We start from the raw sequence: 23,918 nt of genomic DNA on the forward strand, positions 1-23,918 counted from the left end.
GTGAGTTTCCCCCGGGAAACAAACACAATACACACAAACACGTCACAGATTATTTCGCGGTATTTGGCTGCCGAACGAAATCACATATCAGTAATATAAGTTAAAAAAAATATATAATTTTTTTTTTTAATTAAAAAAATATATAATTTTTTTTTTTTAATTACCTTGTTTTCTAAATTGATCCGAGGGCCGCAAATGGCGACCCGCGGGCCGGGGCCGCCATTTGCCCATCCCTGCTGTAAATTGTACCTAAAATGTTAAAACGTTTTTTTGGCTTATTCTGATATCTGATCGCATGATTTCTTCCAAAAGTTAATAGAACTATAGCAGCGTTTCGTTTAGGCAGCGCTTTTAGTAAATCCTGTGCATGTTTTGTCAATTTGCTGAAGATGTTTCTTCGTTTGCATGTGTTTTGGCACATTTGTGTTATTATATTTGCATGGCTTCTCCTAATGGATATGTCTTAGGCCATGGTTATTTGCTTGCCCCTGTTGACCACCGTAGAAAACAACTGAACAAAAATAAGCTGGCCTCCAGAAAAAGGCACTGTGTGGACACAGGCCCTCAGGGGCTCTGTCCAGCTGCCAACAAAAGCGCGTGTGCGTCCCTCTGTGTGCGCGCGTCCGTGTCAGTTTCCACTCCGTCCGGTAGGTGGGACTTAAAGCTCGGAGGATGGAGTCTAGCTCTGTCTCTCACATCCCTATCTCTCTCTATGTCTCTACACCATCCCCCCAGCCAGAGAGAGAGAGAGAGAGAGAGAGAGAGAGATATGGAGGGATGACATAAAGCGATGCAGAGAGAAGAGGAGAGGAGAAGAGGAAAAAAGGGAATGCGCTCAGATCTCTTCATGACATGGACCTGGAATATATTCGGGATTTCTCCGTTTTCCTGCTCCGCGGTGAATTTTCTTAACGCGCAGGAGAGCCGTGACTGGCATCATCAAAACCTCTAACATACCCACACACACACATTCACACACACACACACACACACACACACACACACACACACACACACACACACACACACACACACACACACACACACACACACACACACACACACACACACACACACACACACACACACACACACACACACGCACGCACACACGCGCACGCACACACACACACACACACACACACACACACACACACACACACACACACACACACACACACACACACACTCCCCCACACATGGATACGCACGGACTCAAAAGGAGATATGAGTGTTCTGTTATTTAACAATCAATTGAGCGAAATAGGATCAGAACACCGGTTACGCATTCACACACCCACGTACGCGCTATGATCAGGAGGATTTGAGGCATTTTTTCCTTTGCTGCAAAGTTGCGAAGAAATCTGGGTACTTGAATCGTGACAGCATGGATGGATTTGGCGCGTTGTTTGGCGCATTCGGCGTCCGTCGCCCTCCCAGGATATTGTGCAGCTGGAAGGTATTTTTTCTGCTCAGCGTCTTTTTTCACAACTACCTGAGCTCCTTGCTGGACTGTCCGCCCACCTGCACCTGCTCGCCCACGGAGATCTTCTGCAATAAGTCCGACAACAGCAGGTTCTTCCCGCTGCTGTCCTTCCAGGGCACCGGCAGCGGGGGGAACAGCACCGGGAGCATCGAGGACCTTTTCCAGAACATCACCTCCATGTAAGTGCCTCTGCTGCTGCTGCGTTAAAATGTCTGGATGATGTCCTACAGCTGTGTGTCGGCGGGTTTCATTAGCTGCTTGTGGACATTTACAGAATGTCTTTAAATCACTAGCATTCAGGAGTAGAAAAACTACCCATAATTATCTGTGGATTAGAGAAAATACCTAATGGGATTATGATCCATAGCATATGGGCCAGAATCAACATGATGTCAGTGATGAGGAAGGTCCCATATATGGGCAATAAAGAGAAAATACATGCTTTAAGATGTGCACATTTGTGTGGAATTGTGGTGGGAAATTCCTCTAAAAATAATTTAAATGTTCACTATATTCTATGCTCAATATTTGTGGAATGAACTGGTGTCAATCAGGGTCTCATTTAAAATCTCAAACTTTATCAGTGATACATTGAGCCATGAACATAAAAAAACATTTGCTAAATCAAGAACATTTTATAACAGGTCAAACTAGACCATTATGTGTGTAGTCTGCGATCAAACATGTAGGTTTAGAACAAAGTTTATTCAATTCAATTTATAATGAGAAAGTCACAGTAAACCCTTCTTCGTTCTTTAATTGTGTCTATATCCATATGTTTGTTGTACCTGTGTACAGTTCACTGGTCTATATTCTGTATGAACGGCTCAACAAGTCCTGTGCATTGCCCTGAGCCATAATGCACCCGCCTTTTACCCTTACTAAAAGTTTAAAATACCTTAACATTATCTTATTTTTGCATTTAACTTCAATGTAAAGTAAGGCTTCTTCAAACTGAGAAGCTTTATCCTTAACGACCATTAAGTTAGTAATCTTCTCATTCCACATACATTTCATGTGAATTGTTTAAGTAGGATATAATGGTCAGAAATGGTTTCCCATGTCATGGTAGAACATTCAATGAGTTGATATGTATGCAAAGGTATGGCAATAAGCGCGGCGACATCCTAAAGCCGGTCAAAGATCTGAAGTAGTGCGAGCGGGCTCAGAAGTTAGTAGAAACCCACATTTTTGCTTTGCAGAATAGATGTAGTAATAATGACAAACAAAGGGGCATTAAGTTGAACGGTGCCACTGTGCTAAGAACTAAGGCTTGACACATGGTCTCTAACAAGAAACTGCGAGAAATCGTATTTTACTTTCCAAAGGATATTTCTCTCCTTCAATATAATTGCAATTTATACAATATGAGTTTCTTTAAATACAATTCCATTCTTAAGTAACCTGAAGAGGGAATATGATTTGACAGGCCCACTTCTTAAGTAAAGCGCCCCAGAAAAACATATCCCTATATTGTTCCTTTAAACATCATTGTAACTCTTCCCCGTCTCTTGCCGCGGTGATGATAAAAGCAGTCATGACTCAGCTGCTCATAAGCACATCTCTACGTCTAAATGCCAGTTTTCTTTTCTGGGATGAACCGCCAACAAGTCATTGAAATAGCTGCGAAGATTCCTCGGTGGGCTCTGAATACAAACCCCCGCAGACCCAAGTCACTTTAGATATCCTTTTGACTTTGAGAGACCTAGCAGGCGGAACTTCTCACAAGAAATTGTCTTTTCTTCCGATGGGAATAGACCAGAAAGACAACAAAACTGTTAAATATCGGGGATTTTTAAGGATATTTTAGTGGCGTTGAGATACATTTGTGTCAAGATATCTTTATGTGACATGTCACATCTCCTCGTATGTGTGTGTGTGCGCCCTCCTGTGGGATATTCCTCATCCATCATGTGTCACCTGACTAGGAAGTGATCAGCGTTCAAGATCAGAAGTTGTGTCAGAACTGAATTCATTAATAACACTGAATAATACATTTGGCCTTCACTTTTGGTTGATATATCAGGCATTTCCATAAAGTCACTCAGCTACAAAACAAGGTAACCAATGAGATGCAGCAGTAAATACAACACAAGGCATCCAGACTTGGACAAAGTGCTTAACAACCAATCAAATGAGGTTTCCATTGAAGAACTGGAAGTGAAATCGTCTCTGAGGCAGCTTTAGGGGAACTTTGACTGAATGTACGGCCATATGAGGAGGGACTTATCCTCAAGTTGTTATATCCGATTGAAGAAATCCGTTAAAAGACATATTACTTATAACACCAGCGTTCGAACGTCTGCTAAGTTACAATCATTTTGGACGTTTCTGTGGTTTTACTATCCCGTGCGCAGTTTTGCAAGATGAGCTGGTGTTTCAAATCATAAATCATGCTAAATTGGTTCATCTCGTAAACCTAGAATTGGAGTGGTCACATTCATCTGGACATCAGAGCCATTTTGACATTAACAGTATGAGTGGAAAAACCGTCACTTTTAAGTAACAGACGATCCCAAATCATAATGGCGTATTATCCCAAAATGTGCCGGTGTCACATCTGTTGAATGCCAGCTGTAATAAGGTTTAAGAAGTGTGACTTAGACGAATGAAGTGAACATCTCCGTCGTCTTTGCTGTCTTAAATCATTGCAGATGTTTTGTCCCCCCGCCACACCTCAGCAATGAAACACTTCAGCAGGACATCGGAACAAAGACTAGATCGTGATCTTTTACATCCATTACTCTTCAGGCATACATATAACTTGTGAGACTCCCCACATAAGTCATTTAGTAGAGCTGATGGTCCGTGATCGTGGGCTCAAATCCGGCCAGCAGTGCCTTTACGCAAGTCCTAATATTCTCTAGTTTCCAATACATTGAACTAATGTAACTACGACCCACAAAAAAACAAATAGAGCTGTGGGGCATATCTTTAGTATCAGACATTTCACTGTAGGGACGTTGAAAACCCTACCAAAAGGAATGATTGATTACCCATGACTTTCCAGGAGGTCATTAATAATTTAGTTCATACTAATCAGGAGCTAGTAGCCGTTAGACTGCTCATTTTCACCTTACCCTACTAACAATGTTGGAAATTGGAAGTCTGAAAGCAAGGTATACCTTTCCAGTGACATAAGCTAATGGGCAAAAATGGCTTTATTGCGTCATGGTAACGTCTGTGTGAAATGAGGGACTGTATCACTCCGACTTCACCTCACCGAGTGTGCTTTGGTTGCGTGAAAGTAGAAAAGGAGGTTGAAAGGGTGTCAGGATTGAAGATGACATTTCTTTTTTCTGCACCTTGTAGTCATGTGTGTGCATGAATGTCTTTTTCTGCTCGGAGGGAAATTCCAACAACATTTCAGCCAGCACTCAGAGTCTGTAGTCCATCAGTATTCTCTTTCCAATTCTCTTAGTTAGTCTGCAAAACACACACTCGCACACACACTGTTTCTACATGTCAGTGTTCCATCTCCCGCTGCATCCTGCATCTCAACAACACCCGCGGTCGGAGTGCTTCAGATGTGAGCTGTCGCTTATTTGAAAAGCAGAACCCCCCCCCTCTTCCCCTTTTTTCTGTCTGTGTGAATTCAAGCTTGTTGCTGTTCACAGTGAAATGAACCCGATCTTTATTCTCACACGCAGTGACTCATAAGAGAGGGTCTGCAGAGTGCATGGGGATGTGCACTGCCTACACTGACTGTATATCACATAGACCGTACTGTGGGACAGCGTTCCAGTAGAAACAGTCAACTTGCACAGGAAGATTTCAGTGTACCGGATTGGGAGAGCATTGGGCAAATATTACTCAGGACTTCTAGAGGTTTTTAGGGTCAAGTAAATACCTACTAACGGAAATACTGCTAGTGTGTTTACTTGAACTTAGTGCTGACTGTTTACCAATAGCATTATGGATGTTTGAGTTGGATTTTCACCTTCAAGTTTGCCATTGATTTACATGTATTTTACTACAGTTGTTAAAATCGATCTGTGTGCTGATGTAGAAACGGCATGGTCTTATTTTTATCTTGGTTTTATGGAGATCATTGATAGACATGCACCCCTGCGTACATTTAGAGTAAAGGGACGAGACACTCCTTGGTTTTCTGCTGAGCTGTCCAGTCTCCTGCATGAGAGAAACAAGGCCTGGGCAAAGGCTAGGAAATCAGGCTCAGAGGTAGAGTGGCTGTGTTTTAGGCAGCTAAGGAATAGCTTCACTTTACATGTCAAAAGTGCGAAGTACTATTGTCAGTTGCCACAGAAAACCTAAATAATCCTAGGACATTTTGGAAAGCCATAACATCGATATCCACCGGTGAGATCCCTAATGAGCTACCTCCGTGCATTACCACAGCATCTGGCTCTATATCGGACAGGGCTACTATGCTAAATTGTTTTAATGAGCATTTTGTGTCCTGCGGTTCTATGTTTGATTCTGTCACTAACTCTGCTTCTGTGAACACCACAGTCTGTGACTCTGAACAATGTGGTCTGGAAAACCCTTTCAGTTTTACCCCTTTTACTGTCAATGTTGTTCATGAAGCTTTAACCAAGCTAGATCCTAGGAAACCGGCTGGCCCGGACAACTGAGAACCTTTCTTTTTAAAGATAGCTGCAGATTTTATTGCTCCACCTCTCACTTATCTTTTTAACCTCTCCCTCAGCACAAATACAATTCCAAAAGTATGGAAGTCTGCTTTTGTCTTGCCTTTACTGAAAGGAGAGGAGGCCACTTTATTAAATAACTATTGGCCAATCTCTAAGTTGTCAGTTCTGACGAAGGTGCTCGAACGCCTAGTGAGTGAACAAGTCAAGGAGTTTTTATGTATAAATGATATCCTGTCAAAACATCAGTCAGGATTCAGAAAGAAACACAGCACCATCACTGCCACGATGAAAGTGGTGAATGAAATTACGAGTATTTGAGATAATAAGCAGAGTTGTGCAGCTCTGTTTATTGACCTTTCCAAAGCGTTTGACACCGTTGATCATCGCATCTTAAAGCAGAGGCTACTCAGTATTGGCATATCCAGCCATGCAGTGGGGTGGTTTGTGAACTACCTCTCTGAAAGGTCCCAATGTGTTCATTTTGATGGGCTGTCTTCTAAGTGGTTAAACATTGCTAATGGTGTTCCTCAAGGTTCTGTTTTAGGACCACTTTTATTCTCCATATATATTAACAGCGTAGGTGATAATGTGGATGAAGCTACTTTATATTTTTATGCTGATGATACTGTAATGCATTGTGCCGGTCCCTCCATTAAGGAGGCTGTTGTTAAATTACAGGTTGTTTTTAACATTATTCAGACTCAGCTCGCTGAATTAAAGCTTCTTTTAAATGTGGATAAAACCAAGGTAATGCTCTTTTCTAAAGCTAAAAAGACTACAGACACTGCTTTGGATATTGTTACTATGCAAGGACAAGTACTCAAAGTGGTTACCTGTTATAAATACCTTGGTATCTGGATTGATGATTGTCTTACTTTTAAACTCCAGGTCACTAATCTGCTTAAAAAGCTGAGGGTTAGGCTAGGTTTCTTCTACAGGAACAAGTCCTGTTTCTCATTTGAAGCCAGGAAAAGGCTAGTCACTGTGACCTTTGACCTGTGCTGGACTATGGTGATTTGATCTATATGAATGCACCTGCCCATTGCCTGGTCAAGTTAGATGCTGCGTATCACAGTGCTCTGAGATGTGTTACTAACTGTAAAGCACTTACTCATCACTGTACCCTGTATGCCAAGGCAGGTCTGCCTTCACTAACTGTACGGAGGCTCAGTCATTGGTACATGTTCATATATAAAGCTATGTTGGGTAAACTACCAGCTTATATCAAGTGCTAGGACTGTCTTAGGGAAGAAAGCTTTTAGATGTGCAGCTCCACTAAATTGGAACAGTCTGCAAACCTGTTTAAAACTGAGCACTTTGGTTCCCCTGCAACATTTTAAAACTCGGCTGGGTGACATGCTGTTTGATACTCATGGTACCTGTCACTGTAAATAGAGTTTTGTAAACTGTACACTGTACATTATGTTGTATGTCATCCGTATTGTTGTTCTGTTGTTTTTATGTTACATGTGTAACTAATGTCCTGCAGGTCACCCTTGAAAAAGAGATCTTTTGATCTCAAGGGGCTTCACCTGGTTAAATAAAGGCTAAAAACAAAGAAACTAGTAAGGACTAGAAACTGTCTATAAAAAATGAAACCTGCTGTATTGTCATCAAACCCACTTCACTTTGATCCTACATTACAATTGGTACTAAAGGAATATGACGGATGAATGAAAACGTTAACAGATCAATCAAGTCTTGGCAAGAACAACACACATTTGAAAATTATAGTTTCTCCAATGGGAGGAAGGCTGTTTTTATATCTGTAGAGTACATATATTTGTGGACATGTATAGACTGCTTGTCTTTCATAACAACTACTTTAAAGGTGTCTGGCTCTCTGTATTGCAAACTATGATTATACAGTATTATTTCAATCAGGATAGACTTCATTTTTAGTTTAAACAACATTTATTGACATGTGCAGGATATGATAGAAATGTAAATAGTCTTTGGCGATAAGACCCCAATCCTGATAGCATATATCTTAAGGGGGAAGTGAAGCCGTAAGAAACTGTGGGTCTAGACACTGGTGGTGAGAGATCCTGATGTGATGAGGTAGTGCGATGAAGAGGATGCTGAAGACATGGATTTGATGAGGAGTGGTATTTGGATTGAATATGATGACTGCAGGTGGATGGGGAGGAGGTGGGCCACAGCATAAACGCCTGACATCACAGCTGACTGCTGGAGAGAGGGGAACGATGTTGATGTTTGACTGCAGCGCGATGATTTGCTGCTGGACATCATGGAAACATGTCGCTGGTTAAAAGAAGACGCCCATCGTGTGCTGATTAGATGCAGCTGAATGGTGAATGAATGTCTTCAGTCTGTCTTCATGACTGAACGTACGCTTTAGTCAGGCCAAGTTGGGGGGGGGGGGGGGCAGTAGCTCGGTCCACCGGGCTTGGTTTGTAACCGGAGGGTCAACAGATGGTCCACGGTTTGAATGATGGTATAAACCAAAGAAACCACGGACTGGTAGTTAGAGAGTTGCCAGTTGACCTCCTAGGCAGGGTTGGGAGGGTTACTATCAAAATGTAATCCCTTACAATCACTAGTTACCTGTAAACTATTTCATCAGTAACCCTATGCAGGCAGAATGTCCACCAATAATATATTCATCTTTATTTTAAAATGTATGGTAACACTGTAACCCTGCCAGTTATACCCCATTTTGTAGAAATTGAACAGTAATCTGATTACCTGTTTGTTATGTATCTAAGGGAATACAGTTACCTTTTTTTTGTATCCTGATAACGTGATCCCGTTACATGTAATCTGTTACATCCCAAGCCTGCTCCTAGGGGACTGCTGAAGTGTCCTTGAGCAAGGCCCTAAACCCCCAACTGATTCCTGGGTGATAAAAGAAGCCAGCCCCTCCCTGACACGCCTCCATAAAAGACATGTGTATGTGTTGGATGTGTGTCTTACTGTCCCCTTGTGGGATAATCAAAGTGTGTCTTCTTCCATTATAAGGACAACGATAAAGTCCTTTGATGGAGAACAGTTAAAGGAACATTTGCAATTTTGAATTACTGGGTTTTGTTTGTTGGACGTTTTTCACCGTCCTTCTTAAGTTATTGAAGTGTTTCTTCTTCTTTGTTCTGGAGCGAGGATCCTCTCCCCTGAGCCCTGAGCCCTGCTCATGGCTCTCCCTCTGATTCTGTGTGAAGCCGTGCAGCTGGCAGCAGTCATCACCCCACATCAGGATCATTCAGCACAGCCACCATTGGAAATAAAATGGGAACAAACTAGAGCTGAAACTTCTACATTTCCGCCTGCAGGAAACCATCTGTTAGATTATCTTCAAAGTATAATAGAAAGAGAAAGAAGAAAGAGATTCGTAATAGGATAGCCACCGATTAGTTAGAGAGAACAAAACCTCATTTCACTATTAATCCATTTTGCTGCAAGAATGTTTGTAGAAAAAAAGACTGCTGCAGTGATTCCTGTTTCCACCCACCTCTGTGTGGACGAGAGTACACACTGAGTGCTTGTTCTTCACGCCAGTCACAGCGGATTTAGTGAAATGAGCAGATAAAGAAGCTTTGTTTTGACTTAATGCTTCGAGAAGGAGAATTGGGAGAGCAGCGTGAACGAGAGGAATGGAGAAAAAGAGAGGTGGTGGAACATAAGAGAAAAGAGATCAAATAAAAAGGAGACATGGAAACGCTAGGACTGTCAGCACCACATACATGGACAGCTCCACACACACACACACACACACACACACACACACACACACACACACACACACACACACACACACACACACACACACACACACACACACACACACACACACACACACACACGTTTTTTCTTTTCACATTCTTAAACAATCTTTTCTTTTTTGTACTTCCATAAGGGATTGATATGTTGCAGTCACAATGTTCAGTGTTACCCGTCTCTATAACCGTACGGCTTGATGAAAACACAACTTAAGTTTGTTTGTTTATTATCCACACACAATAGTTACGCCTCCCACAGCTATTTAATACAGCATTGAAGTCAATAAGATGTCTCTTCTTCATGCTTCATTCCTTGCAGGCTTTGGTCTTCTTCTTGGAGCCAAGCTTAAGAGATGTTCACGTTTTGTTCTTCGACATCATTTTGTTGTAAATACTCCAATCATAAAAGTCTGAAGTTTATATGCCTTAGAATTGTTGATGGCTATCAAGTAGCTAAATAAGACGACTAAACATCATGCTGAACATTATCCGCCTTTAGCTTAACGTTGTAACCGGGTCACTCAACCGCACAATTAGTCTTTAAACAGGAAGTTCAACTGTCCTAACAATGTTTAGTGAAAAAAGGTCTGCAAACTTAATATCACTGGGATTTAGACTTTTGTGTTAAAAAAGAACGTGACGCAAAGACATTTGAGGGCTATTTTTCACTGTTATAATATATCTTTGAGATGTAATGATCAACAACGTGCAGCAGGCCCATGCCACACCAGGTTAACCTAGCTGTGAACATAAGTAGCGTTCCCCTGCCCCTTAATGATGCTTTTATCCTTGACTAATGTTGTGGTCATAAAAGTGGGCTCACAAGGATGCTCATATTACCTTGTGTTAACATGTTCTTTATTTGATGAGAAAACTATAAAACACTTGAGTGCAGATGCTGCCTTAACCCCCCCCCCCCCTAATATAGTCAGAGTACGTGATAATGGGATCCTGGCAAAGCGTCATAAACATAATTCAGGAGGAGTGTGTTTATAACTCATGCATTTTCAAACAGCAGAATGCTATAAACTGTGACATTTAACAGTTGAGTGTTCCCTGCTGTGACCTCGCCAGTCACCTTGGCAACATTGTTAAAAAATCAACAACTTCACGCTCCTGTGCCTGATGTGCATGCTATGATAACATATTCAATAACATTAGCAGCCATTATGTAGGATGCAACATGTCAGCTACAGAGTGTGTGTGTGTGTGTGTATGTGCGTGTGTGTGTGTGTGTGTGTGTGTGTGTGTGTGTGTGTGTGTGTGTGTGTGTGTGTGTGTGTGTGTGTGTGTGTGTGTGTGTGTGTGTGTGTGTGTGTGTGTGTGTGTGTGTGTGTGTGTGTGTGTGTGTGTGAGGCAAGGTTTAACAGTAAGGTCTGCACATGTTGACAGTCATTGTGTTTGATAAAGTCAAAGTCTACCTGGTGGGAACACTTACTTTTATTTTATACACATGTCAATGAATAGTGATTGAGCCACACAGTCTTCATCAAGCAAATGTTCAATGTTTAATGCTCAGGGATATTTATGTCTTTGAAGTTACGACAAATATGTCACATAATGATTCATCTGCCGTATGTATCCAACCTTATTTCAGCATGGCACAATATTGTTTGGGGTTTTCACTTGTAATGCCTTTTTTAAATATTGTTGTATATACTTTATAATAAATCTTAGGAATATAAGATGTCATTGAGGGGACAAAGGTGGAACTTTATTTGCTGACTTGATATTAAAATCCATAATCCGTGATAAATAAAAATATAAATTAGGGCTTCACAAATCATCACAATTGTGTCAAAACCCCAATATGGACGAGTGAAATATTTAATATTATGCCGTAACTGGCCTACAGATGTTATTCTACAGACTAAAGATCCTCTTAAAAATCACATTTTAATATATGTTTCCTCATTCCCTCTAATATCACAAATACGTATATGACAATGGCACTATCAGTAAAAAAAAGTCCCAATTAGATATTATCTTCTAATGTGAAATGTGTCATTGTTTGTGTGTCAAACATTTAAAAACGGACTCACAATAATCAGACTGTATGAGGCTATTAAATAACCAAAATGATATCTAACAGTTTTCTGTGCAGTGCACAATCTGTACCTTCAGCACCTGTTGAACAGGCACTAACGCAACATGAACGCTGGCTGCTTTCCACCTGTGTGTATCTACCAGAGCTGTTTATGAGACGCATTATGACAGAACGTCAATGCATGACGATCGATGCAGCGCTCACATCAATATTAAAATGCTGTCAATTATGAAAATGAAAAAGAGTCAATATTTCCTTCAGTAATGCACTAATGCTGTCTGGCAATGTCAATCATGTCCGGGATTATGGATCACAAACAGGTCATGACAGTGTTCACCAGGCCAAGGTGGACCTTTACTGGAATATCTCTGGTTTGATGTCTAGTTTAAAACAACAACTATAACAACCTCTTTGTGGTTCTTCGCCCCGTGGGACTTCATTCTAGCATGTTACCAGATTGTGGGCCGAACACTGGACTGTGTGTAGGTCCAGCGTTCCATTCAAATAATCGGCAGTTACACATACTGAGTTATTGTGCAGAAGGTGATAATTTGTGGTTTATTGTGTGTGTGTGTGTGTGTGTGTGTGTGTGTGTGTGTGTGTGTTTGTAGGTTGCACTGATGTATGAATCCTTGCGGGTTCAAGGAGTCATTTCTCATTGCAGCCCACACATAAAAAGCTCAAAAAAAACACACACACACACACACACACACACACACACACACACACACACACACACACACACACACACACACACACACACACACACACACACACACACACACACACACACACACACACACACACACACACACACACACACACACACACACACACACACACACACACACACACACACACACACACACCGTGCGTCTCTATCGCTGCAGAGACATTGATTACAGTGTCCCAGTCGGTATCCGCTCAGTGTTAATAATGGAGGATAGTGACACGGATGTAATGTAAAGTCAACCATAAAGCTTACATTAGCCGCTGCATGGGTCAATTATTTGTGTTTTGTTCCACATGGTTAATATATAAAGATGTTAGGTGAGGGGAAGGGAGTGGCTGAGTGTATTCCATCCTTTGTGTTGTCGGAAGTTAATTCGCCATCATAATGGATGTGGATAGAACGGTGACCACATGTTGTGTCTCATCAAGCTGTGCTCCTGGGAAATAATCAAACACGCAATGATAGAGTGTTCATCCAATTTGCGTCAACCTCAAATTACAATGTGAACAGATCAGACAACATGGCAAGGTCTTAATAGAATATATTTGTCAGGATTCTTATGATATGTCACGTTTTTAGTTTTGTATGTTCTTGGTTTGGGTTTATTTAGCTGTTCGGTTCTCCCTGTCATGTTTTCCTCCTTGTTTATTGTCTGGTCCCTCTCTCTAGAGGCTTCTCAATACTCAAATGTCCCCTCCTCGACTCCTCGACTCCTCGGTCCTCGGGTAGAGACCCGGAAATGTATTTCAGCGCGCCATGTTGAAGGACATCTCATTTCTCTAAATGCACACCGAGGACCGAGGATCGAGCGTCGAGGAGGCTCTCTGGAGGAGCTATAACCGAGGATACACCATGGATGTATAATAAGAACTGGATACAGCGTGGGAGGCGGGGCCTCATTCATTCCTATGAGAGTTGCTCATTAGCGCATGATGACAAAATGGCCCAACTTTTGAGAGAGTGAAACGTCACATATTACCCGGCATGCCTGAGAAGTACCCGTATGTGCGCTCATAGTGCATGCGCAACTTTAACCACACCGCCCAAAAGGCTCGTTCACATTCAGCACGTGAATTTGCGTACACGTAACAGCACCGCACGTTCATGACAGCATGGTACTGGATTTATATTATCGAGGCGGCAGTTAGCAGCTAGCGGCTAGCTAGTAAATTATGCTAAATTACACATCAATCGTTATGTACTTTTATATTACGCTGCCATCAGGATCTAGTGATATCCAAGCAACAGAGCTTCATTTAGCATGATACTTGTGTGGGTTGTACATGAAACCACTTGGTAATAGAGATGTCCCGATCCGATCACGTGATCGGGCATCGGAGCCGATCACGTGATTTTCAAAAAATCGGGGATCGGGATCTTTTTTTTTTTTTTTTTATAAAATATTTTTTTTTATTTAATGTTACAAAACAAAAATGACCATGTTCACGTCTTAAAGTCATCCTGAGGACTTAGATTTGGTTTAAAATTACACAACATCATGTATGTGTTGCTTTCTTTGGGCTTGTTTTCATAGACCTGGTTGCTTATTTCTCTGAAATCTGGCAACAGAGTGGGCGCAGTGTCTAATAGTAGCAGTAAGCTAACGAGAGGCTACGTTCAGCTGGTGACTCGGGAGTCTGTTTGGAAGTATTATAAAATTGAAAGCGAAGGCAGTGTAACAGCCAGATGCAATGTTTGCAAGGCAGAGGTTCCGCGTGGTTGAAAGAACAGAGCTACGTTCAACAAGACCAATCTAATACGCTACCTGAGAAACAAACACCAATAACAACACGGCGAGTACACAGCGGCCACTCAGGTAACGGCACTGAAACAACCGACACTTTCAGAGACTTTTAAAAGGAAAGAGAAACTGCCCCAGAACAGTGAAAAGGCCAACACAATAACAGCCAAGATAGCTGAGTTCATCGCGTTGGATGACCAGCCGTTATCTGTTACCTTTTTTTTCTCTTAATGCATTGCATAAAGATCGGATCGGGAAAAATCGGTATCGGCAGATTGTCAAAATCAAATGATCGAAATCGGATCGGGAGCAAAGAAAGGTGATCGGGACATCCCTACTTGGTAATACATAAACATGTATATGTTGAAGCCTGTTATGATCAATTGTGAGTTAAAACTTTATCTAAAAAGTAAAGCTGATCATGGATTACTGTGGTGGAGTTAAAATAACAATAGCCTATTTATTTTTGAAATGTGATAATTCATGTTAAGAAGCCCACAAGTATCTAAAACAATTGCAAGTGCAATAAGAAGCTACAGGAACGTTAATCTACGTCGGTAATATTAACTTTATTTAATACAACATTTACGGTACAAGATTTACATCATACAGCCCATGTAGTATAATATTTTACAAATGATGAATTACAGCAAACATGTGCAATATATCCATTATTACAGCTCCGTGGGCTGGCAGTAAGGCGATATGGGTCCGTTCTTCTTATTGTGCATGCATGGGTAAAGAGAAACTCATGTAGTACTGAACACGCATGAACGTGCCGGGCGGCGCGGTCCCGTGGGTTAGATGCGCGTTCATAATGCCGAGGGAAATAACTTTGGAATAACGTTAGCACATTTTTACAACTTGAGGAACGAATGTTTTTAATAAGGGCTATACAAACGTTAATACTGGGTAGTTTATTTAGTTTAAAAAAAATTATCCAACGAGTTACAGACCACTCTTTCCCAATGTAAGTCAATGGGAAAAGGTCAACCCTTGCTTCTGCCCCAGTTCCTGCTCCTGTCCAAGAGCCGTCTTCTGGAACTCGTCTGGCTTTTGGAGGTCCACGGAGCCTCCAAAGAGAAGGAGTCGCAGGTCCAGGCTAGCAGCCCTAGCCAGAGAAGCCATGCTTTGGGCCCAGTTCTGGCCCCAGCAGCCATGGTTCCGGCCCCAGTTCTGGCCCCAGCAGCCATGGTTTCGGCCCCAGCAGCCATGGTTCCGGCTCCAGTACAAGCCCCACCAGCCATGGTTCCAGCCCCAGTTCTGGCCCCAGCAGCCATGGTTTCGACTCCAGCCCCTCGTCTCCGGCCGACGCCAGCTCCCCGTGCCCTGTCGGCATTCCGGCCGACTCCAGCCCCCCGTGTTCTGTTGGCAAACCGACCGTCTCAAGTCCCCTCTCAAGTTCCTTCTCAAGTCCCCTCTCAAGTTCCCTCTCGAGTCCCCTCTCAAGTTCCCTCTCGAGTCTCCTTTCAAGTCAACTCTCGAGTCTCCTCTCAAGACCCCTCTCGAGTTCCCTCTCAAGTCTCCTCTCGAGTTCCCTCTCGAGTCCACTCTCAAGTCACCTCTCGAGTTCCCTCTCGAGTCCACTCAAGTCACCTCTCGAGCCAACTCTCAAGCCTCCTTTCAAGTCACCTCTCGAGTGTCCTCTCGAGTGTCCTCTCGATTGTCCTCTCGAGTTACCCCTCCAGCTCCCTCTCGAGTTCCCTCCTCTAGTCACTTCTCTAGTCCCCTCTCTGGTCCCTTCCCAAGTCCCTTCCCTAGTCCCTTCTCTAGTCCCTACTCAATTCCCTTCTCAAGTCCCTCCTCTAGTCCCATCTCTAGTCCCATCTCAAGTTCCCTCTCGAGTCCCCTCTCCAGTTTATTCTCAAGTCCCCTCTCGAGTCACCTCTCAAGGTCCCTCCTCTTGTCCCTCCTCTAGTCCCTCCTCGAGTCCCCTCTCTAGTTCCCCCTTGGTTCCCCTCTCGAGTCTCCTCTCGAGTCCCCTCTCTAGTTCCCCCTTGGTTCCCCTCTCGAGTCTCCTCTCGAGTCTCCTCTCGAGTCCCCTCTCGAGTCCCAACTCCATGTCCTGTCCCGTTGGAGGCCCCGCCGACTACTCCTCTGCCGGGGGTCCTGCCAATCCTATGTCCGTGCAGTTGGAGGTTCCGCTGGAGGTCCTGCCAACCCTATGTCCTTTGCCATAGGAGGTTCCGCTGGGGGTCCTGCCAACTCTATGTCCTGTCCCGTTGGAGGTCCCACCGACTACTCTTCTGCCAGGGGTCCTGCCAACCCTATGTCCTGTGCCGTTGGAGGTCCCGCCAACTACTCTTTTGCCGGGGGTACTGCCAACCCTATGTCCTGTGCCGTTGGAGGTTCCGCTGGGGTTCCTGCCAGCTCCATGTCGTGTCCCGTTGGGGGTCCCGCCGACTACTCTCCTGCCGGGGGTCCTGCCAACCCTGTGTCCTGTCCCGTTGGGGGTCCCGCCAGACGAATCTTCTGCCGGGGGTCCTGCCAATCCTATGTCTTGTTCCGTTGGAGGTCCCGCTGTCACCTGTCTCGCCGGGGGTCCTGCCAACTCCTGGTCCTCTTCGGTGGGGGATCCTGCCGAAGCCTGTCCCTGTCCGGCCGACACCGGGTCTTGCCCGGCCTCCGGAGCTGTCCCGTCAGCGCTTTCCTGCCCGGCCTCCGGAGCTGTCTGGTCTTCGCCCTCGAGCCCGGCCCCCTGAGAGCCGCGCTCTTCGCCCTCGAGCCCGGCCCCCTGAGAGCCGCGGTCTTCGCCCTCGAGCCCGGCCCCCTGAGAGCCCGGCCCCTGAGAGCCCGGCCCCCTGAGAGCCGCGGTCTTCGCCCTCGAGCCCGGCCCCCTGACTCTTCCTGCCGCTGCCTTCGCCCTCATGCTCGGCCCCCTGAGTTCGCCCGCTTTGGCCTTCGCCCCACCATGAACTCTGCCTTGCCCCCGGGCCGTCCGCCCGAGACCCCCACCTTGGACTCTGCCTTGGACTATTAGTATGAAACACTTATATTCCTATTTTTTTTTTTTCCACACATGTTTTTATTATTTAGAAATGAAGCTGAGGTGAATTATTGCATAGCTGTGTTTGAATTTCACAGCTTCTACTTACAATTTTCTTCAGTTTGAATGAAGGAGTGCATTTGTTTCCGGGAGTAGGGTTAGGTTTGTTGAACAGATCTATAAGGTCAGCTCGTTGCAATATTATTCAACATTGTAATGTGTGAGCGAGCAGAGGTCAGGAGCAGCAGCTCAGCTAACTATCAGCAGTAGTGAGCTGAACTCTGATCTGAGACGTCTGTAAACGAGATGGTTCCTCTCCACTGCAGTGCTGAAATGTGTCCAATAGGCTCACTTACAAATCAAGGGTTATACATAGGGATGCACGATATTGGTTTTTTGAAACCGATACCGATAACTTCCTGCTTATCAAGACCGATACCGATACCGATAACCGATAATAATAAAAAAATTACGCCACTAATTATTTTAACGCATGTGTATTTTTTTTCCTTGGCCGCCCCGTAGTTTCAGAGCGCATCGAGTTTAAAATGCCATCTACAAGCTGATGCTGACAGCCCCGCTCCTGCCGCCCACTTGTGGCAGACCACACTTCCACGCTCACCGGCAGGCACCGACTGGCCATCGGGAGGACAGGGAGGGTGTGTGTATGTGTGGCCCGAGCGAGCGAGAGAGAGACCTTACGTGCATTGTTGTTGTTAGCATCTGGTGCTAGCTAGCTGCGCTAATGGATATAAGGAGCTGTTTAAATGAAAACAGAGGAGCGACATTTCGCCACAACTGCGCCGAGCACTTGACTTTATGCAGGAAGCCAGACAGTGGGACATTGTAGGAGAAGTCCGCACACTCAGCACGGATACATGAACATGATTGCAGCTTCCAGGCAGCTCCGGTTCGAGCATATGTCTTGAGTTGCGCGCACACACACACACACACACACACACACACACTTACACTTGTATTGTATTATTGTCTTCGTACGCTTTTAACACACCATCGTAGCGATGGCGATGTTTCAGGTGACTGATCAGGTTCGAAGTATTAGGGAGCGCTGGATTTGTGAAGAACTCCCCTCTTCCTAAACCACTAATACCACAGTACTGGCAAAACGGGAGGAGCTGAGTGAAAAACAAGCGCCCCTCATCCCAATCCACCCACACCGCAGTATTTTTCTTTTTTTTTACCCAAAAAATATATTGTATATTATCGGGACTATTAATACTGTTATCGGGATGACGTCATAATTCCTAATATCGGACCGATAATTATCGGGCCGATAATTATCGTGCATCCCTAGTTATACCAACACACTCTCACTCCCTAAGCGTCCAATAGCGACGTTTGGTCAGTGTCCGTGGCGTCCAATTGTGACGCTCCTAGGCTCCTTCAGCGTCATAAAGGGACGCAAATAGCTTTCAACTGATTGCAATGTATTCCCATCTGCGTCGGGATTTGACGCTCATGGAAGCACGGCATTCGTTTATGTCGGCTGCCCTTAAAGGTAATGTGAGCGTCCATTCCCAGGAGTAACGGATGGCAGAAGACACTACACTACCCAGAATCCCCAGCTATCGTTTGGACTACACCATGTGCTCTGTTTGACAAACCCCGTGATAGTCCTCAAGCTCTGTGATTGGAGAGTGTGCTCCGAGGGTTAAGTCGATTCTCGAACAGCACTTGAAATGGGATGGAACCACGGCAGACTGTCCAAAACTGGATTTGAACGGGTCCACCGCGCCCCCCCTCCCCCACCCCGTCCCCAGAACTACACATGCTGGCTATTCTGTTTCACAACATGTTCTCTATGGCACGTCTCTACTGGGAGTTGTAGTTTTAAAAGATGTTTTCGTATTTCCCATAATATGAAGTTGCCAGTATTAAACTGTGTACATCCCTGGAGGTTTAGGGGACAGGAAACACTCACATTTAAAACATATAATTAATAAATGGGTGAAAATTGCTTGTGCCCATTATGGGCAGTATTAATATATATACCCACATGCCAGCTAAGGTCAGAAGAGCTTTATTTAACAGCTGGTCTTATGTGTGTGACCCCTGTGATAACATTACATTACATTAATTGATAAGCCTGAAACATGCACTTGTCAAGGTTCAGAGGCACATTTTGCAAATATGGCAGTAGCCATCGATCAGCTTAAGATAAGATATACTTTATTGATCCCAAGTTGGAACATGTGCGTTACATCAGCATGTGTAACAGTTAAATATTCAGTTGTGTTTATTTGAAAATCATTTAGTATAATCACACAAATTCTGTGTTTTATATTCAACAATTCTGTGTTCTTTATTTATTGATTGTTCAATGCCTGACAAGGCCGGAGATGAAATATCTACATACATCTTATAAGAGTATAATACATTATGTATAATATCAGTTAAAATAAGTGCTTCAACATAGTTAACATTGCTGGAGGTATGCACAAATATTGATAGATGTCTTGTAATGCACTATTGAGGAACCTGCAACCCAAGTTTTTCATTCAGTGCAGAACTACACCACAGTTGTGTAGGCCTATATGATATGTCAATAAACCTTGAAAGGGATGTGCAAAATAGTCATTACATACAGTCTTTAATTAACTATTAGTAGAGAATAACGAGTAATGAATATACTTTATAGGGATCGTATTAATATCTAATAATAAAAATAATTAAATTCAATAACATGCTTTAACCACCAGGTGTCCCTTTATATCAGCTGTGCACCTTTATGGTGTAAATACAGCCTATCTACCAATTGGATCAAATATAAAAGTGAGCCGAAATAGTGTTGATACTGCAAGGAGACGTATTGTGTGAAAAGAAATGTAAGATGTTGTTTAATGGCTGATATATTTATGATCCACGTCACGTTTTCAGTTCCTCATGTTTGTCTTCTCATCAGGGCTCTATAAATACAGAACTACGGCAGATATGTAATATGTAATGCAGCCGAACCGTGTATTACAATGCCGTTATGTGATGACTTTCAAAGAGAAAAGCAAGCACACTCGGAATAAGGTATTATTATTATTTTTTTTAAATGTTTTCGGTCTGTTTCCGGTATTTGTTAATGACGATGTGCTGTGCGATGTGAGACTGGAATTGCACAGGGGGGAAATAACGTAGGCTATCTTTAGATGCGGATTTTGTTATGACTAATATGTAACTAATATGTTTAGGCTGTGGACCAACACTATACATTGACGGGGAAGGGGGTAGCAATAAAGATAACACCATTAAACAGTTACACAACATAACAGAAATAATATCGATAGCAGCGTCCCTAGCAACCACCTTGGTAACAATGAAAACGTCGCGGTTTCCTAAAGGAATCTTCGTAATAACTAGCAAACTAAAGATCATGTACATCCACTGCACACATCATCTGAAATAACAACTCATATTTCTCGCATCAAATGACATCAAAATGCATTTTAATGGCCAAACTAACTTTAAAATAGGCATTTTCTACCGAGAATAAAACGAATTTCGGCCATGTTTTCTTTTTCTGCAGGGAGAAATTTGAAGATCATGTGACATAGACGCCAGCCATCGGAATGAATGGTGAAAAAAACGGGGTCAAACAGAGCACATGGTGTAGTCCAAACGATAGCTGGGGATTCTGGGTAGTGTCTGAATGCCGTGCTTCCATGAGCGTCAAATCCCGACGCAGATGGGAATACATTGCAATCAGTTGAAAGCTATTTGCGTCCCTTTATGACGCTGAAGGAGCCTAGGAGCGTCACAATTGGACGCCACGGACACTGACCAAACGTCGCTATTGGACGCTTAGGGAGTGAGAGTGTTGTCACGATCTGTCTTTATGGTGTCTTGTCTAGATCTATTTTTGGTTTTCTGTCTGCGTTTTGTCTTGTTTAAATCTGTCTGTGGTTCCCTGTCGTTAGTTTCCCTGGTGTGTCTAATTTAACCGATTGTGTTCACCTGGTGTCCCCGTGTTTTCTCCTCCCTCCTCACCTGTGTCTTGTTTGTATGATTAGTCTTGTGTGTATTTAAGTTCTGGTTTTTCTGTCTGTCTTTGTCGGTTCGTCTTTTGTTGGTGACTGTGTTCTGTTTTGTCTGTTAGTTTCATTATCCTTGAAATAAAGGTTTATCGGAGTTATCGGCATTTGGGTCCTGCTTCCTTCACTCAACCGTGACAAGTGTGTTGGTTATACAGGTATACTGGAGCATAGTATTGGCATAGTGTGTTTGTGTGGAGGAGGGTCTGTGGTATTCAGAGATAAGACACCGTATTGTTACTGGGAAAACTGCTCCATCCTTAAAAAATACACGTTGGAGCTCAGAAGGTCAAGTCTGGGCCAGAAAGTTAATTTTGGACATTCTAACCAACATGTTTATCTTCAGTACAGTTGAGTAGCAATTCTAGCCATTAGGTTCAAAATAATTAACTCAAGACAATCAGAGTTTGATGCTATAGATTTGTATTCTCTGATAACGAAAACCTTACTCGGCTACGGAAGCCAAAGTAAAGATAAAAACTGTGCTTGTTCTTTTTGTAGTTTGAATGACTCTGCCCCCACTGTTTTATCTCCACCTTCCTCTATTTTATTCTGACAGCTTTTACTATATAATGGTATCCCACCTGGGGGGATCTCACCCTCTTGGCTTTTTTGCTGAATCATGTGCTTTAGAACACGGTGGCTTTCCTTTGCATACACTGGTCGACTCTCAGTGCCCAGCATCCTGCAGCAGCTGCCCTCTGTATAACCCCCCCTCAAACTCACACACATTGCATTACTCAATTGCACGATTGTATAACTTAACATTAAACGTGTTCTACTGAACACATTGAATATTTAGTTATTAATGTATACAAATATAAATCGTGTCAATCACAATTATAATCTGGTTAATCACAAGTAATAACGTTTCTATAATAATGGCGAGCGTTAACGCGTTATTAATTATACGCTTCTTAAAATTGTTGTAGAGATGCCTTAGTGTTGTGCGTTACTGAGGACCTGTAGTGGACCAAAACATATTAACTTATCCGGATTGAATTTCTATCGACACCTCGGCTTTGTAACAGAATATTTAGTTTGTTGGCCCCCCACTTTGATACAGACTGCAATATCTTAAGAACTTTACTGAAGTGCTAACACATTTAAACAGACAATTATGGATCTGTAAGGCTCCGTCCTATTGACCCTCTCCCTTTTCATCTAAACTACAATCCCATCATCCTCAGCTATACTTTGTTTTTAGTAAGCAAATGTTAGCATGCTAACACACAAAAATAAGATCGTGTACCTTAAACTGTACAGCTACTGTATGTTAGCATTGTCGTTGTTAGCATTCGGACGCTAGCATTTGGCTCATACACTCCCCTAAAAACTAAACATGTTAATATACAATCAAATGTATACAAGAGAATAACTTAAGGACAAGAATAAACACAATGTTATGATTCCGTTTTCAAAGTTCTCATAGGTGTTACTGTAATCTGCACAATATCTAAAGTGTATTTGCTGGCAATTTAAGTCCCAGGCTTTTCCATCAGTGCTGGTGTAGAAATATAAAACAGAATCTAAAATGAAACACTTCACTGGGTTACAAATCAAACTTCCTTCATAGCAGGACATCCCAGTTTTTGGATAAAAGAGAAATAGAAAATGACAACTTTAGAATTCAACCATAGGTCATGTATTACTCATTATACTAGAAAATATTTCACTTCAAGCCCAACTCTGTATAAACTGCAATGTGTCCCGAGAGATATTCGTGAAGCTGTCACACTTTGTGCTCGGCTATAAAAACCTCAGAGAAAGGAAGTCCTCCAGCAGCACTTCCTGTCTGCAGCAAAGCCTGATGTTCATCTCCGTGCAGGGTTGGGAATGAGAGCTCATTCGACTCAGAGCCTGCATCATGTTTGCTACGACACGCCGCTGTAACGCATCACCATCCGCAGCCCCGAGAAATGGGTCGTTTAACTCTCGTGGAATTATTTTATTCAAAGTCACACCTGGCAGTCCAGAGTGAGGCCTCTCCTCCCCTTCACTTCAAATCCCATCAGATGTTTGCTCTTCAACTTTACTTACTGCTTTTATCCTTGAGCAGAACATTGTTCTCGAACACACACAGGCTGCATGTTGATCCATGATTGGACACAAGCTGTTGTCAGAGCAACACGTTCGGAGCCCACAGCTGCATCACAGAGACACTTCAAGGTGAACAATATTCATGATGTCATTTACTTTTCATTGAAAGACATGTTGGAATTTAATATAAGTTGGGAACACGTGAGTTATTGAGGAATAATTATTAATAGATGATGACAATGGTACGAATGATAGAACTAAAGGGAGACATAACCTCCAATAAACAATCAACTACAAGCCGCTTATTTTAGCTAGTAATAGATACATCTGAGTATTAGCGAATGTCTGTCATCACACCAATAGACCGAGAAAACGTATGTTTATTGCAAACCAACTAACTAGCCTACAATTGGAACAAAACATCTCTCGTTTGTTTAATCAATTACAGATATGATGTAAAGCAGATTGTTTACCAAACTCTGATTACTGGAAAGT

The 23,918-nt window shown here is 43.0% G+C and overlaps 1 protein-coding gene across 1 annotated transcript in view; it reads left to right on the forward strand.

Annotated features, from left to right (window-relative positions):
• The first annotated feature begins 684 nt into the window (after positions 1-684).
• ntrk3a (neurotrophic tyrosine kinase, receptor, type 3a) overlaps positions 685-23,918 on the forward strand; it is a 235,886-nt gene continuing 212,652 nt past the window's right edge. Inside the window, exon 1 of the mRNA XM_034085760.2 lies at positions 685-1,665. Coding sequence (XP_033941651.1) covers positions 1,388-1,665 — 278 coding nt within the window. The 5' untranslated portion in view covers positions 685-1,387. The remainder of the gene's footprint in view (positions 1,666-23,918) is intronic.

This window comes from Pseudochaenichthys georgianus, chromosome 6, assembly GCF_902827115.2.
Source record: "Pseudochaenichthys georgianus chromosome 6, fPseGeo1.2, whole genome shotgun sequence".
In the NCBI taxonomy this organism is placed as follows: Eukaryota; Metazoa; Chordata; class Actinopteri; order Perciformes; family Channichthyidae; genus Pseudochaenichthys; species Pseudochaenichthys georgianus.